This window comes from Lonchura striata, chromosome 20, assembly GCF_050655825.1.
Source record: "Lonchura striata isolate lonStrDom1 chromosome 20, ASM5065582v1, whole genome shotgun sequence".
NCBI classification, from domain to species: Eukaryota; Metazoa; Chordata; class Aves; order Passeriformes; family Estrildidae; genus Lonchura; species Lonchura striata.
This window is the reverse complement of record NC_140722.1, coordinates 9251593-9269038: the sequence shown is the minus strand read 5'-3', so window position 1 is coordinate 9269038 and position 17446 is coordinate 9251593. Positions and strand designations below refer to the sequence as shown.

The 17446-nt window shown below is 48.0% G+C and overlaps 1 protein-coding gene across 3 annotated transcripts; it reads right to left on the bottom strand.

Moving 5' to 3' along the window:
- Positions 1-1905: 1905 nt before the first annotated feature.
- Positions 1906-17178, bottom strand: TCEA2 (transcription elongation factor A2). 3 transcript variants are annotated; one of them, XM_021527291.4, is made up of 10 exons: positions 16982-17176; positions 14519-14581; positions 13797-13902; positions 12624-12714; positions 7495-7628; positions 6023-6079; positions 5151-5305; positions 4677-4823; positions 2761-2832; positions 1906-2203 (listed from the first exon to the last, which is right to left on the bottom strand). In XM_021527291.4, the coding sequence occupies exons 1-10, from the start codon at positions 17048-17050 to the stop codon at positions 2195-2197; spliced, it is 903 nt and encodes a 300-aa protein (XP_021382966.1). In that variant the 5' UTR covers positions 17051-17176; the 3' UTR covers positions 1906-2194. The 3 variants fall into 3 exon arrangements, with proteins under 3 accessions (XP_021382966.1, XP_077643121.2, XP_031362444.1); XM_077786995.2 differs by lacking the exons at positions 1906-2203; positions 16982-17176 and adding an exon at positions 16162-16423 and having other exon boundaries at positions 2265-2832; XM_031506584.3 differs by lacking the exon at positions 1906-2203 and having other exon boundaries at positions 2716-2832; positions 16982-17178.
- Positions 17179-17446: the final 268 nt, after the last annotated feature.

Sequence of the window (17446 nt, the reverse complement as noted above, 5' to 3'; positions counted from 1 at the left end):
TGTTGGTATTGTTATTATTGGCAGGTTTTCCCCCCGTCTGCAACCTTACAGCATCCCCACCCTGCACAGGGAAAGTTTTAGTTTGGGGTTTATTCTGTGAGTAAGGGAAATACTCTCAAGTGTGGCCCCAGCTTGAGGGTTGGAGGCTGAACATCCCTGAAGCTGTTCAAGAGCATAGCAACAGGTCAGAACCCCTCCACACACTACAGAGGTCTCAGCACGAGAAGACCTCACTGTCACGAGATAATCTAGTTTTTCTCTTGCTCCCACTCCCTTTTAAACACCTTACAATCAAATTTTTACTTCTGAAACACTTTTTTATCCAGTGTGTTTCCCCTCCCTGGCTCTCCTTGGTGTTACCCCAGAAAATGGAACTGTAAAATGACATGGTACTTCTCCCAAACTCCTGCTTGTGACTCTTGGTACCTAATTCAGGATTATCAGTAGGCTGTACACAAGCTCAGCTCCTCACAGGAACACAAGAAGAAAGGCAAGAGGCACTGGTAAAGAGCTGGCTCCCTTTCCCAGCACACGAGCCAGTGCTGTGGTCAGCGTGGGTTTTAGATCCTGAAGCTTTTTCAGCATCACTGTGAGGACACTGCTCCCTCCCAAGCATGGCTTGAATAATCCCATTCACCACAAGACTCGTGAGGCTTAAAGGAGTTGTCAGCATCTTTGAATATTTTCCTGCTTGGGAGACTTGGCTGCACCCCGTAAAGTGAAAGCCCTGAGCGAAGGATGCTGGTGGGATCCCTGCCTCCGGAGCAGCACAGCCCTCAAAGGGGCTGGGAGCACGTTTTCCGCTGCTTTCATGTGGCTGCTCACTCCTCTCCAAACATCTCCGAGGTCTCTGCTCAATGTCTGCTTGTCTGGCATGCTGGCAAGCCAGTGGAAATACTTGTTTTTCACTCTGGAAGAGGGAAGCGATGCCATGAGAGATGTGACTGCAAATGCTCCTGCCCTGCCTGTCAGCACAAGAGCTGGAGGGCACAGCACTGCTCCGGGGCAGCCTCAGACCCAGACCTTGCTGGGGTCCCCCAAATGCTGCATCACTCCAGTTAAAGGCTATGAAAAGGAAAGAAGAGAGGTTTTTAAGTCCGGCTGAAAGCTGTTGTGAGCTCAGATGGAATTTCCCCACCAGGTTTTAGTTATCTCCCAGAAGGAGCCTGATTCTGTATCTCTCCTTCACAGGGTCACATCTGCAGCTATGGCATCTGGGGCTGCCTTTGCTACAGGATCCTTTCCTTATCTGACCCCTTCCAAGCACCACTGAGCTCACTTCAAACCTCCTCCACTTCTACAGCTAAGTGCTAACAGCTCCCACCCATCCCTCTAGCCCTTACCTTGTCCAGATCCAAGCCTCTGGAAAAATTCCTGTATTTGCAGCATTTTCCCTCCTCCTGAGCCTTCCAGCAAGCCCCTCTGAAACTCCACGTTGTTTTTCAGCTGTCAAGCTACAAGCAGAGCACAATCAGGAAAGTGCCTGGGACTCCCTTTGAACAGTTTGGGGTGGGATTTTCTGTGGCTGGTGTCACCCTGCTTTGAGTCTGTTACAACCTGGGCAGTACATTCTGATCTTTGCAGCAGCTGATGTTGGCATTTAAAGGCACAAGATGACAAGGAATCAGTACAAAATCCAGCAAATGCTGCCAAGATGAAAAGCAACATCTGATCTCTGCCCCAAAAGCTGTTTCCTGTCAACAGTACTGCCCCAAAAGCTGCCCCAGGCCGTGGACCAGTGATTGATTCCATGAGGTGACAGAAACAAGCTTTCACACACCAAAGGTGTGCCTGCAAGCCACATCTCACTTTCTGCTGCTCCAGGCCTTATTCAATCCTCATCCACCTGGACATAGACCGCCTGTCAAGCTCCCATATTGGAAAAACAAAGTGTTGCACACACAATTGAAATAAAAGTCAGAATCTGACAAAAATGTTTAATATTAGTTTTGAAGAGAAAGTGACCGTACTTGCTTAGATGAGAAAGTAATGACTGGGTGTGTTTAGTGAGCTCTCCTGCCAACCTGTCAGCCCATGGCTGTGGCTCTCTGTGAGGTCCAGGCCTCCCTGCTGCTGCTCTCGGCGTGTGACAATGCAAACTCACTGGGACACAAAACACAACTGCCATGGGAGCCGGCGTGTGGAGGCTGCGCTCAGGTCTGCGTTTGGCTGCCGCTCTGGGCCTTGGCACGTGTCAGCAGAACTGCAAGAGAAGGGATTTAAACCCCAATTAGAAACCTCACTGCCAAGGGGAGCTGCAGAAAAAGGTAAGGATCCAGGTGTGGGCTTGTTTCAGAAGCTGGCAAGGGCTTAGGGATTTTCAGAAGCAGAGGGAGCTCCCATGGGAATCTCTTGCTGTGGCTCTTTGGCAGTTTGTAGTGGCATCATTTCTGCTTGCCACTGACCAGGAGATTTCTGCTCACCCCTGAACTCTGAGCACAGCATGAAAGAGCCATTTTGAAATCCTGAACATCATCACCACTACCCTCAGAGGGCAGAGGCAGCATGGAAAGCATTGTGAAGCTGGTTATGGAAGAAGGGATGTAAGAGGAGAGCAGGGAATGTGGAAGTGAGACTTGACCCCAGCTGGTCTGCAGGGATGAACCCAGGAGCTCTCGCCTCTGTGCTGGGAGGGAAGATCACTCTCTAGAGCCAGTGAGGATTTGGCAAGCACCTCTGAGCAGCAGCCAAGTGCCTGCAGCATGGTGGGTGCAGCCACCCCAACACCCCTCAGTGCCAGTAACAGCCCTGGTGCACTACCTTCCAGCGATTCCCACACTCATTGCACACGACGAAGGTGGTCATGGGCTCATCGGAGCTGCGGGTCTGCACCTGGGGGGGACAGAAGGGAGGTGAGAGCTGAGCATCACACATGGCCCTGTCCCTCTGGCCTCCAGGGATTCATGCTGGGCTCACAAAACCAATGAGAGGCCGAGGTTTGGGACAGCAAAAGGAGCTTTGCAGTAAAATCAGTCTGGTGGTTGTGTTACACACAGTACATACATACACACACCATGATCCCGTTCAGCCTGATACTACCTCAGTGATAAGTTTTGGGGCAGCATATTTCCCTCCTCATTCAATCTGCTGCCCATTTCTTGCAGGTGACTCTGGAAGTGGACATGGCCACAGCCAATCCCTCCCCAAACTGTCCCCCAGGAGGGGATGTGGCCAGCACTGCCATGACAAACGCCTCAGTCCCAAGCACAAGCATAAAAAAAGCACTCCAGTCATTCCCATTTACAGAGCAGTCCTACATCCTGGCCTCACAGGAACACACTCCGGGTTACCAAGTTCTGCACAGTTCCAGTCTGGTTTGTGTTTGAGCCATTAAGGAACTCTGATATTTAACCCAGATGTGATTGCTGCCTCTGACTGGCTCTTGCCAGAAACACATACTTTACTAAAAACCAGATTTTCGTGGCATTTGAATACCACAAGGCAAATCTAGACTGAAAACACTGGTAACTCCCCACACTAGTCAGGCAGAACTGTGCCGAGGAGTGATTATGGTGATCTATGTGAGTAATTACCCAATGTGCAAGAGTCACAGTATTTGCATGATGCAAATTAACCATTTTTGCAAGAATGCTGGATAGCTAAATTCTGTAATTCTCCTCCTTTACTGTCTGCTTCCAACATGCTCATAAATGCCAGCTCATCTACTTGAGACATCTCATCACCCACTAGTGATTTCACTAGAAAACAAATCAAAATACAGAAAGCCTCCTGATACTGCTATTTCAAGGACATTGCTGTCTCCTGCTTAAATTCCAGGCAGTCAAACTCCAGTCCACTCCAGGTGGAGACAGTGCTGTGTGCTGGGACAGCGCAGGAATACTTACTGGGAGCACTGGCAGAGCAAGGCCCCTTGCCTGAGCCAGCCTGTGGGATGCAAGGCTGCTGCTGAGCCAAAGGAAACTCCCTGGTCAAATTCCTGGATCTCCTTCTCTGTCCATGTGTTTGTGTGTCAAGTCCAAGCAGATGCAGCAGTCTCACCCGGCACTTGCACACGCAGTTTGTGCGCAGTCACTCAGCAGCAATCTGGTGGCTGCTGGTGCATTTTTGGGTATCTGCACATTCTAAACCACTGACTCACAGCAAAGGCACATTTATCTCCAGATGCCTGGCACAAACACAGAAGCTAAAAAGCTCTGGTAATGCACAAGGCTTCCAGCAGCTGGCCATGGGCAAGAAAAATCCTCTGTCTGCTCACATCACAGCTTCGTTTATTCCTTTTTTTTCACCCATTTCATGCTAGTTGATTTGAAATAAGTTGGGACTTACCCAGTTTCAGGTAATCTATATTCTTAATTTGTACTTTTAATACTATCAACATGTCTAAGTCAGTTTCTGCAGCATCTCTCTACATCACCCACTCCTTTTTTGTCTGAATCCCAGCACTCCCAGCACCTGCCTCCAGTGTAGAACACTGCTGAATTTTTGAAAGCTTCCTCAGTGCTGCACAGCTCCAGCTCTTGTACAGGGGAGCCAAAAAGTTACACAGGCTCACAGAAACATGTGCAGAAGTACATTTTAGACAGCCCTGAGTGTTTTCTGTCCACCAGTAACAAAATTTGTGCTGTGCTCCAGGGCCTATCACAGAGCAGTGCGAACTCGTGACCATGATGGATCATGTCCTGTGCAGAGGCCAAGACAGGAGCAGGAAAACCAACCTGGGTGTAGGTGCAGTTCTTCTTCTTGCATTTCCCACAGGTGAAGAGGTCAGTCTGTGTCCCTCCTGTCTTGGCCATTTGATGCTCCCGGATTGCTTCTTTTGTCATGGCTTTCCTGATCTCTTTCAGCTCATTACTGGCCATTTCCTTTCAGAAGGAGAAAAAAAAAAAAAAAAAAAAAAGGCAATAAAATCACATCTGCCCAGTTTTACCATCACACCCACTACAGTGGAAACAGCCAACAGGACAAGGCAGCCTGACAGACAGGCATTAAGACAGAAAGCCTTTTCCAGTTCTGGTTTCTGGTTCATACCCAGGGCTCCGGGATGATGGGAAGGCCCAACAAACCACTCTCCACACTGCAAACCCACTCCATGCACTCTGGCAGCAGCTACTGAGAAAACTGGCAGCAGCCCAGCTAAGCCTCAGGACATTCCCTGTGAGAAGCAAAGCCTGCTCCTCAGGCTCCCTCACCTCCGAGGTCATCACCGCTATCTGCTCGGGGGTGATGGCCCCACACAGCACGTTCTTTTTCAGCTCAGGATTTTTGGAGTCCTTCAGGTTGGAGATGCGGCTCCTCACGCGGTTTTTGTATTTCATGTCAGTGTTCTTGACATCCTGGTAGATGCGTAAGGGCAGTCAAGGAGCCTGCAGCCAACCCAGAGGCATCAAGCACTTCCCAGCCACCCATGAAGAGCAGGGACTGTCACCCACTGCCAGGATGGAGGTGCTGGGACACAACAGCAGCACCTGCTCTGGGAGCTCAGTGCTGGATTTGAGAGCAGGTTTATACAATCCCAAAGTCCAGGGGCTTCCAGCTTGAGCTTTTTCACTGTGCTGGAAATACTCAGCTATGCTCAAGTTCTACAACCTCCCCTTTCTCACAGCAAGGCAGCCACAAACCGCACCACTGAGAGAGCCCAGCTGCACCTCCAACCCCACAGTTCCTAAACCAAGCAAAGTCCTCACATAAGGCTTATCTCATATCAACATGGAACTTGATCCTCACTGCTCCATCTTTTCCATTGCTTTTGTCTAGATCAGCACACTCTCCTCAACAGGGCACACAGGGAAGTTGCATGTATTTGCAAGCAGAATCAAAAGCAGGAAACAACACTCTGATGGGAAGGACAAACTAGGAATTACAGTCTCTGAGCTCCCAACTCCACACTGGTAGTTCCTTAGTGACCCAGGACTCAGCCAAGCAGAGCTGGAACCAGACCCAGAACCCTGACAAGCTGCAGCAGAACATCTTTGCAGAGGCAGTCCCGTTTTTCCTTTGAGCACATGGATGTCACTGCTAGAGGCATGCAGGCCCTCGAGGAAGCACTGTACAGCAAGGATATACTCTTCAATCTGGGCTGCTATGTGCTCACAGTCAGCACCGATGGCGATGTAGTCATCTGTAAGACAGCACAAACAGGAGCTCAGTGCCTTCCAACCAAGCCAGGGTCCCCAGGCTCAGGATTTCTGAGCTACACATCTGGACAGTTGTCTGGTTTGATTCACATGCTCTTCCCATCAAATGGTATCTTTGCCTTTGCTCTTGCTACTCTCTGACTCTTTGGAAAAGGGCAGTGAGGAAAATACATTAATCTAGCCAGTCTGTGTCCTGTGCCTCTCTAGGATATGGACTGCATGAGACAAAGCTAACAACAGCTTTGGCCAAAGAAGTTAGTTTTCCAATATGTTTTTCATACAATTGAAATCAAACACTTATAGGCAGGAATTGAGTTTCATCAGATATTCACCTCAGTGATAAGTAACTCTATTCAGACCAACCACCTGAGAGAGCCTGGAGGTGTGCAGCATTGGGATCAAGCCTTCCTTTCTCATCCCACTTCACGACTGTCCGCTCTTCCCCTCTTCTCCTACACACCAGCTAAACAGCATCATACAGAGAGCATAACTGCCATGGATTTGGACAGCTAGTATGATAATCAACACCATAAAGAAAGGAAGGTAGGACACAGCTGAGCTTAGGGAAAGGCTCAAGGGAACTCTTTCCCAGATTTCATATGGAAAGGGTTTTTCTAAGAGCTGTACAAAGCATTTAATGCAGCATAAAAACACATGCACAGGAAGGCTAGAAATAAAGACCTCATGAACTTCTCCATCTGTCATCTACATTCTTTGGCTCCAAATTAATAAGACTCTCCAGTGCTTAGACCCCAATTTTTTAAAGGGATCTGCAATGTGGACACAACCAGATGCTCAGACTTCCAGACATGCTGAGTACCTGCATCTGCCTCTCACTTGAGATGGCACGGTCTGAATGCAAGAGGGATCTGCTCCACCCCAGATCCAGAGGATCACAATATTTAATGACCTCCTGTCTGCAAAGCCAGTAGAGTCTGACAGCAGATGCTGACTGGCATAAGCACCGTTCCTACAAAGTCTATGTACTGAGTTACAGCTTCACTTTGTGCCCCAAAGGAAGACAGTTTCACTTAACAGCAATCAGAAAAGATCTAGAAAGTGAAGCAAATCCCTGCATACTTGAAAGATTACACTTCTGCACAAACCACCCCATGTTGCAACCCTGTGTGACAAACCCTGTGTTCTTAACAGCCACTGCTTTACAAATTGTCATGCCTCCAACTCAAGCCAGGTCCCTGTGTAAGTGTCTGAAAATGCTGCAACAGCAGCCACTTCATCCAAGGGGTGACCAGTGGCTGGACTGAGCTGCTGGCAATAATCCTTTAACAAGGCTGCTCTAGAGCAGTATGTCTAAGCTGAGCTGGCACTGACAGTCTTTCAGAATGGTCCAGGAGCTGTGAAGCACTTGAGGCAATGCAGGGCTTCCCCCAGCACTTACCATCAGCCTGCAGAGCTGCTGTCAGCATCTCCCTGCATTTGTTGCGCACAGCATCACAGGTGATGGGAGCCGGAGGGAAGGTGGTGATTTTGGGGGTGGTCGGAGTCTTTGGAGGCTCCTGCCTTTTGTTGGAGCTAAAAGAAAAACTTCACCTGTCAGAATGTCTCAGTTTGGGCCACTGAGAGCAGAGAAGGGAGCAGCAGGTATGTGGCCAAGCATCCTGTTAATCATAATACAGAGCCAGTCAGAACACAGTGCAAAGTCATTGTCCCAAATCAACACAGAGCACAACATGGCAGCTGTCACCTCAGCACAGACACGAGCTCTCCTGTGGGCACTGCTGGCTGCCAGCAGAGGTTTAATCCATGAACAACCCTGCCAGCCATCTTGTGTTATTCAACCACATCAGCTGCTGCACCACTGGGCATCAAGTGAAAACATTACTGTTGGACACCACCAGTAACCCAAATACACTCAGGACATCTGAGACCATCAGCAATGTCCCAGTTTGGCAGTGCAGTGCAGATTCATGGTATTTCTTTCCTCTTTAACTTTGCAGGACACCAGGCCTGTAACTGCTCTCAGCAGAAAGCAAGCAGAAAGCTCCAGAAGAAGGAGCTGTGCTAAAGAAAACAAAGAAAAAGAAAATGGCTCCTTCAGCTTTGATATTTAAAAAACACCAACAACAAAGTGTAACACATAAAAGGTTCTTCCTTTTTCCTGTCATCTGAGCAAGACACTGATTACTCATCTCACAGAAGAACACCCCTACACAGCCACACACAGCTCATACAGGTGCCAGGCTAGCACAGGACTAAGAAATACTGCTTTGCTCTCAAAAATAACTCCATTTCCACCTGCGAGCAATCATGGGCACAGGCAAGGGAATGCAAAAACCTGCCTGCTGTGGCTGACTCAGTCAGGTCACCTGCCAGGGGAGCTGATGGAGACCTGCCTGCACAATCAGCACATGACGTGGGCAGGCTGAGTCACTGCTGCGGGGTCTGCATGCAGAGAAGGAGCCTCAAGGAGCAGCTCAGCTGGTTGTGCACGAAGAAAGCCTAACATCTGCACCTGGTGTTAGTCAGCCCTGCAAATACTGCTGGTAAAATATCTGGGCTAGTATGATTCACAGATTATTTTCTAGAGCTTTGTTCTTCCCCCTAAATCTAGGCAGCAGGACAGCAATTTTTTTTCAGCAGAGATTGCTCTGGCTTTGGTGATTTGGCTGTAAAATTCCCTGTATTTATGGCCAACGCCTGGTACACAAAGAGACAGAAAGGGAAAAAAAGAAAAAAAGAAACATCAATATTTCACCCATGGCATGCCAGCAGTATCTTTTTGAAGATCCAAGTGGCTTGACAAATTTTGTTAAGCTGGGTCTCTACTGCCAGTTCTTTGCCATCAAAAATAAATTTGTTATGAACAAGCACTTCCACTACACTGTCCTGGAAGGGATTAGTCAGCCCACAAAAAAACAGCACTAAGCTGGAAACCTTCCGAATATGCTGCCACACAAACTGAGCCAGATGACTTTAGGGACTTACCCTGGGAGCTCCTGTGACTAAGATCATATCCAGTCTGGCTCAAATCCCACAGATCACCACTGGGGCTACTGGATTTGCACAGTTCAGAACCTCACCAAACCCTTTTCAGAAGCACCCATCAGTGAACCTTCAGCAATGGCTCAGGTCAAACCAAAGCAAGAACTTTGATTTCTTGTTTATATTAATGAGATTATGCACTCTGTGAGGGAGATTGTACTGTGAGCTCACTGTGCTCTTCTGATATAAAACCCCTTTTTACCAGCTGGTTTTACTGGTCAGCACTACAGGAGCTTATTAAAGAATAGATTTGTGTCCAAACAGCTCAAAACATTCAAGCAGGATTTACACTGCACGTGTCACAAAAAGAAGAAACAACTTAGCCTGTAAATAATCCATTAGACAATGATTTTCTCCCATCTGGAATGTAGAAACTGCCATAAGGTACTTTTGTGCTTAAGAAGCTACACACAAATCATAGGCAGCACTCATGGGAGTGTATATACCAGAGCATACACTAAGGAATAACCCATAATTCAGGAATAACCCATCTAAAAAATCACAGCTTCTCATGTTACATAAAATAGTTTGAAAAAATTAAGACTTCCCAAAGGACAAAGGCAAAGCATACTTACAGTAAAAGGAAGGACTGAAGGAATACGGGTAGTTTGTGGCAAGGGAAACTTAAAGGAGACAAGTCCTGAAATTCCTTACAAAGGAAGATGGTAGGAAAAAATCCACAGAAGGGTGTAGAAATGGTTTTAGTAAGACAGGTTTTGATTGAGAGTAAGTTTTAAACTGTAAAGGTAAGTTATGAATTGGAAATACTGCCAAGTGCAGCTGTGGAAATGCCTTGCCCTGAGGTTTTCTAGGGTTGTCAAAGAGCTTGAAAAAAGCCTGTCAGGGATAGTGTGGATAGAGGTTATGCTGTGCTGAGAAGGGGCTGCAGGAGAACTCTGAGAGCTCTTCCAGATATAAATTTTGTATCATTTTGCAATCAACAAAGGTTTCCCAGAGCAAAACCCTGTGTGTGAACTCAGTGACCTCAGTGTGAGCTCAGAACATCGACCGTCACTACAGTGAGTCCTCAAACACAGGTCTTCAATTCTGTATTTGCAGAGGTAATATTTGATTTTCAGGAAGGTTCTATCTGCAAATGCTATAGACTTGAATATTTAGATGTTTACTCCTTGGGGGTGGAAAAAAGCTCAACAAGATGCATGGTAGTCCCACTTCTGTTAGCTGATGAGGAAAGAAACATTTGCCTGCATACACACACATTATCCATGCACTGAGATGAGAGCTGATCCCTCAAGAATTAGATGAAACAGACTTCTCAGCCATTCCAAAGACAGAAAATTATTTATTAAGGTTTAGAGGTTAGTTTATAAATAGTATAGTTGGGAAATAGAGCTCAAACACACCTAGAAGACTTATTTCAGGAAATCCTTGTGGTTCACACTGTTCCTGTTAAACATGAGAAAGAGCTTGTAAATCTATCCAGGCAGCAAAAGTTTATACATAAAACAAGGTTATGCTGGAACAAAATGGTGGCAAAGCAGCAGCCAGAGACTGCAAACAGAACTCAGGGCTGCACTGGAAGAAAATGCCACAGAAGAGCTAAATTCAGGCCACATATCCAAAACCTCCTAATAAAGGCAGTTCAGAGAATCCTGGAAAAGAAAAACCTCATGCTGCCAGAGACAGAAACATTAGACACAGCCCATTAAAATGTACTGCATTATGGGTCTGAAACTCTACAACAGAACAGAATATGCTTTGGATTAGAGTAATGCAGCATCTAAATTCACAGGTGCCAGCTCCACGCTGGCTGGCTCAGAGCCTTCAGGTCTTGCAGTGATAGCTCCAGTCACTACACAGGGATTTCTACATCTGTGCTCCAGAAAGCAAGATGAGTTTCAGGCTAAGAGTTACTCAAATATTTTTCCCTGACCAAAATGGAAGGCGTAGCCAAAATCTAACAGACGAAGAGGCTGAAATATCTGAATACAAACTGATCTCTTTGGTGTCTTGACAGCAGCCTCATCTGAACCAGCTATCACACACTGAGCAACCAGTCTGACTCCACTGCAGTCTCTGCTTCAAAGAACAGAGAGTCTCCTCTGCCAATAGATTATTATTTTTTTAAGGCAGATTAGTAGTTTATTTTGCAGGACTGGAGAAAAAAAATTGCTCTCTCTGGAAGAGAGCCTGGCTCAACAGACTAACACCAGGAGCTGGCCCCTGCTCCTGGTCTAGGCTACACTAATTGGCTTCTGTTAATCCTTCACAGCCAAGGGGATGCTTTGCTAGTCAGAAGATGGAGGCTGAATACACATAAAAAGCATCAAGGATTAAAAAAACCCATAAAAGTGCAGTATCTGCAGCACATTAAGGCACAAGAGAACATCACCAGCACAAGACAGACTGCTCCACCCCACATACCCCATGATAAGTGACAAAGCAAGGAGGCAGCAAGGAGGGGCTTTGCATCTGTGCTCACAGGCAAGGTCCTGTTGCTTGTGAAATCCCACACAGGTACACACAGATCTGGACAGCCCTGGCTCCCATTCTGCACTGCATCACTGAACTCCATCCTGCCTGTGAAGTTTCCCAAGTCCTTTCACTGCACTACTTAGCAAATCCTTTTTCCCATTTTATGGAAGTGAGATAACCAAAGATACCAATCATTTAAAGTCATGGAGCAGCACAGCCTTCTCTCCATCAGCAGCTCTGGATTGTGCTGCAAAGCTCACCCTGAAGTGCCAAGGCTTGAGAGAGCTGAGCAAAACCAAAGAAGTGACAAGAAAGTGACAAACAAAGGCTGCAAACATGGAAAATCCTGCAAGCTTGAACACTCTAAATCTTCTGTCAAACTTGGGAAATTAGCTAAATCACTTAAGAGCCAAATCTAGGAAGCACACACCCTCCTGGGATCTGAGGCTGGGAGAAATTTCTAGAACAAAGCTTTAAATCCCATTTTTCCCCTCCCCTTTGATCACTGTCTGCACTCAACAACTGCAGTCACAGGCAGTGGAAACAGGATGCAGCATTCAAGGCATGGCAAGGAGCAAGCATGCAGCTGATGTGCCAGCTGGGGGACATCAGCCACAGGGAAAAGGGGACTTCTGCTGGGATTTGTCAAGGACAAAGAAATAGAAGTTTTACTTTAGCAATGTCTCAATCAATCCCATCCACTGCAAAGGCCAAAAATAATCTTCATTCTAAGGAGTTCAAAGTTAGAAATAAACAAAAATGCATAAAAATCCAACATAAAAAAGAACAGGGGGATGTTCTACTACTAGAAAAGACAATACATAACCAAGAGTAAAAAACATTAAATAAAATATGAATAAAACTTTTAAACTCACTAAAGTCACTGTATTTCTACATGAGTATTTCTGCATTACAGTTAATTAATAACACCACACAGATCAACCTTGAAGAAGAAATACTTCCAGCATCTCTGACCAGAAATCTGACTGTACAAAATTCCTGACTCAGATACTTAAAAATTAAAGTAAGGTGACTTAAGAAAACTTAAATTTTCTAACAGAGACATCTTTGGTAAAAGGGAAGTATTACCTTTGGTCTCTTGAGTTACCAGTCTCCCTGGAGGAAGATGTTGGCAAAGACAGGCTTTTCTTTTTGTCCTCATTTTTTTCCTCAGAAGCATCTATGTTCAAAAGAGGAATAAGTTCAGAACTGGTCTTTATGCTACAGCCAGGCCTATACTCCTCAGTGTTTTCACACTACCTGTTGGCCTAAAGTTACTATTGTCCCAAAAAGAATCAGGAGAAAATGCCTTTATGGTCTTCCTGCTTCCCAACAGACCTTTTCCTTGCCTCCAAGTAGAAACTAATTCAAAGGAAAAAAAGCTTCCCTCACCGAACTAGAGAGCAATCAGTTTCCCTGCCTGGGAGATAAGCTTCCTCATAAGACATGCCTCTTCACAAAAGTTTCTTTCAGAGGCTGCTGAGCAGGGATTAAATCAAGTTCTCTCAAGCACAGCTAAAAGCAGAATTTCCAGCCAACACCAGCTGAAGGGCCAGTACAGGCTGGTCCTTGTGAAACTACAACTTCTGATTCTCAAGTGCTGCTGAAAGCAAACAGCACAACACTGGAGAGGACTTTCATGATACTGTAGAACAAGTTTGACCCAGAGGTAAATTATCTGAGTCTATTCAACATACACCCAATCTAATGAGGAGATAACAATCCAGGCAGGATGGAAAAGAGTCCTTTTAACACTCATCCAGCCTGGCAAGAAATGGGAGCCCATAACAGGGAAAGCCTCCCCAGCTGGACATGGTCCATGTGAGTTTATCTCCAAGATGGTCAACTAAGATCCTTCTCCAACTCACCACCCCAAATCCATTCCAGCACTTCCCTTCCTGAGCTGCTGCACAAGGCTGACAGCACACATGGTGTTAATGCCACACGAGTGGGAACAGAGGGTTCAGAGCACAGATATTGTTTCTACAAATAATGTTGCTAATTATTATGTGATGAGCTATAAGTTAATAGCCCTGAAGCTTTCAATGCTCTTCCAATGATGAGCTGGCTAAACAGGAGCTAAATCTAGAGGGATGCATGATAGGACACAAAACTGAAAGACAGAGAGGGTGGAATTGTAAAGACTGATTTGCTAGAATGTTTATTCAGATCAAGAGATAAGCTCTCCCAAAAAACTCAGCCTCCCACTGAAGGCAGCTTGTTCACAAGCTGAATCTGACAGGAACATGCTGATTTCCTTACCTAGAAGTTTCTTCCAAGATTTGATGAGGGATTTGGCAAGTGATATCACTTCTTCATCTGTGCTCTGCTTCCTCAGGGCATTCACCGACATCCCAATGCGGGTGGACTGCAAGGGAACATCCCAGTGAACCACTCCAGAGCAGATTCAATATTAGTTCCTAACTGAAATCTCAAATAACCACGACAAAGTCAAAGCCATGACCAAGACAGGAGTATCCAAAGGCTTGCAGAATGATTCTATGATCCTTGCAATTTTGGAAGAGCAAGGTGACACTCTCCAGCTTGCACAGCTGAACAGAAGACACATCCAATCTCCCACAAATCCCTTCCCTACACACTTGTGACATTCAAGCTTAGAGTGAAAAACTCCAAACCGCATCACAGACTCCAAATTGTAATTCTGCTCACTCCTCCCCAAAGTTCTAAATATCAACATTACAAAGAACTTCTCCCACGACTGCCCTCTGTGTTTGCTACTTTAACCCAGTCTTTCCTCTTTTTGCAGCCTACAAACAAGATTTGAGCAATTACACACAGTGATCCAGAGCTCTTGAACTGCCAGTCCAAAACCTAACTTCTGCACTATTTTGTTGGATTTAATGTTTATTTTTACTCTTTGCATGAGGCGAGAAGTCTGATGAAATCTATTAAGTTTATTTAGAGAACATTTTGAACTCATCTGGATGTAAACTTAAGCTTGTTACCATAACTGTGCAACTCACCTGCAGTAAATCCAAAGTCATAGGCATACTTTTCAGTTCTTTCAGTAAATCCATTGCACCTTCCTGGAGAGGAAAAGAGAAAGAATGAGTGCCTCAGCTTTTATTAAAGGAATTTTATTGGGAATAGACAAAGAAAGTTGAATTCAAAGGGGAAAACACCAAATGTTCCCTGAAACATCAGCAAGTGCACTGCTGGGTGCTGTTCCAGACAATAGATCCTGCAACTTGAAGGCACCTGAATCATTGGAATGGGCAAAACAGAAGACCACTGAAGTGCTACAGGTCCTTGTTTGTGTATGGTGCAAGTGCAGCACCTGTTTATTATTCTTACCTGGCACGCTAAACATTTTTAATACCTGAAAAACACATTCTGAATTACAACTGTCAGTGATTCCATGTAGCTATTTCCTAGTTTTCATATTAATACCCGATTCTGCTCAGGAGAAAAGCTGAGACCAGGAGCAAAGGCAGCAAGCTGTGATGCTGACAGGTTGGTCACTTGACACTTGCTCTGTGAAGTCTCCTTACGTCATCTCTACATCCTCGAACCAGGAAAAATCTGATGGGGAATCTGTAGACACCTAAAACTGGCAGTCACTCAGAGAACTGGAAATCACTTGTCTCCCTCTAGCACATCCCAGCCTGGCATGGGCCTGTCTCCATTCAGCTGGCTCTTTCTTCCCAACCCCCATCCCTCACACAAGGCTTCCAGTGTTCATTTTTAGCAGCTCATTTACAACGCCGACCACTCCAAGCCCAGTTGCAGCACAAGGCCTGCACAGCCACCATTGTAGGGAAGCGAAGTGTCTGCACTGCCAGCCCTGTCCTCACATCCCGTCCTCCCTACACAGAAGGGCTGCTTCCAACTCATCCCAGGAAGCAATCCAGCTGTAATTCACCCTACAGAACAGATGCCCAAATCAAAGCAGAGTCAAAGCTTTCAGCGTGCACACAATCAACTCACACCAGCATAAACCACACACATTTACCAAACCCAGAAGGACTGACTTCCCCCGCAGGCAGTTTCACACCTTCCCATTCCTCTAGCCCTGAACACCCGAAGTGACCCGGTGTGACTCCAAGTGGAGCCACTCAGCACAACGGCAGCAAATGAGGATCCACGGAAAAACTAGAGCAACAAACTCTGGGAAACTGTCCTGCAGGAAGAGCTCTAAGATTAGCCAAAACAGAACATGCTGTAGTTCAGCACTATCTCAAACACCAGCCAAGAGGAAATGTCGCATACCCCTCCTGTAAGAAGCTGCCTCTTTCCCAATGTAGCTGGAAGCAAAGTCTACAAAGTTGCTCCTTTCCTATTTCAACACTGATGCTGAAAACCTGCCACGAGCAAGAACAGACATCACAGGCTCTTCTTTAGCCCAAACACACTTCTCTGGCCTGTTCCAACAGCGACACAAGTGACAGTGCTTGCTCTACCCACGGCTGGCAGGGTCAGTCCAACAACTGAAAGTTCCTGTGATTACACCAGCATAAATGATAACTGTGATGTACCCAGCATCCTAACACAGAATACCACATTCCTCTAATGCCTCCTCTTCCTCACCCATCATCTCCCACTCCCCACAGCCCTTCCCAACCCCAAAATCCCTCACCCCCACCCCAGACACAGATGTACAGCCTACCTCCTTCACAAACCCTTGTCAGCTTTCTGCCTTAGCACTTGCATGACACCGTGTTTCTACTGATATATCCCACTAAGCCGGAAAATACCGGCTCCTGTCCTCCCAGGCTGTCACAGGGGTCACAGCACACCCTGCGAGACTCCCGGAGTGCAGACAGCAGCTTGGCCAGCCCTCCACACTCCAGGGGCCAAGGCAGCGAGCAGCAGTGCTGGTGTGGGATGCAGATGCAGGGAGCAAATCCATCAGCACCGGGGCTATCCCCGGGGGCAGACCGGGGCCCCAGGCCGTGCTGGTGGGGACTCCCCTCCCAAAGGCTCCCAAGGGGCAGGGGAGAAGGGCTGGGGATGCTCTCCAGGAGGAGGGCAGGCAGCACAGGGTGAGCCCCGCAGTGCTGAGATGCGGGCTGGGGATGCCGCAGGCCTGGGGTGGGGGGCTCAGCATGGGGACTGGAGGCTCCCACAGCACCCAAGGGGGCACACAGGGCTGCCCGCTCAATATCTGGCAGTGGGTGGATGCCACACCTCCGCAAAGGATGGGGAAAGGAAAAAGCGACGGGGCCTGGGGGAGGGAACCCCACTTTAAAGGGGGAGCGTCTGCTCCAGCACGATGTAAGGACCGGGGCGGCGCTGAATGAGAGGCTCCCAAAATGGGGTCTGGGGAGGGGGACGCCCCTGACAACGGCACCGAGGAGGGGGTGCCCCAGCGCGGCAGCGAGGAGGGGATCCTGCGGAAAGGAGGGGGCGCGTCCGCCAGACAAGAGCGGGCAGGGGGCGGCCCCCCGCGCCAACCGGGCTGCGGGGGCCCTGCCGCCGCCACTCACCGCGTTCTTCTTGGCCACCATCTTGTCCAGACGCCTGGCAATGCGCACGATCTCGTCCTCCCCGCCCATCGCGCCGCTCCCCGGGATCGGCGCCGGGGCCGGACGGGGGTCCGGGCGGGGGGAGCAGCGCTCGGTGCCCGGTGCCCACCTCAGCCCCCGGTGCCGCAGTCAGGGCGGGCGCACGCGGGGCACGATGGGAGTTGTAGTCCTCGGGACTCCAGCTCCACCCGCCGCCTGCCAGAGCGCGGCTCACGGGCGGGACTTCATCTCCCAGCGCGCCCCGCGGCCGTCTCTCGCGGCGCCGCCCGGCCGCCGGGGGCGCTGTGGGGGCCCCGCGGAGGGGCTCGGAGCGGAGCCGCGGTGAGGGACCCCCGGTCCCGGGCGGGGGCTGTGCCACGGCAGGCAGGAACTGCCGCGTCCCAAAATGCTGCAGCGGGGCGGAGGAGGCCTCGGAGATAAAGAGCA

What these genes read in the sequence shown, in the direction of transcription:
- TCEA2 (XM_031506584.3), bottom strand. Translation starts at nt 17,050, where the DNA reads ATGGGCGGGGAGGACGAGATCGTGCGCATTGCCAGGCGTCTGGACAAG. An exon ending in TGGTGGCCAAGAAGAACGCG is followed by an intron (nt 14,582 to 16,981) that starts GTGAGTGGCGGC and finishes TTTCCTCTCCAG; the next exon opens with GAAGGTGCAATGGATTTACT. An exon ending in ATCTTGGAAGAAACTTCTAG is followed by an intron (nt 12,715 to 13,796) that starts GTAAGGAAATCA and finishes TTTTGAACATAG; the next exon opens with ATGCTTCTGAGGAAAAAAAT.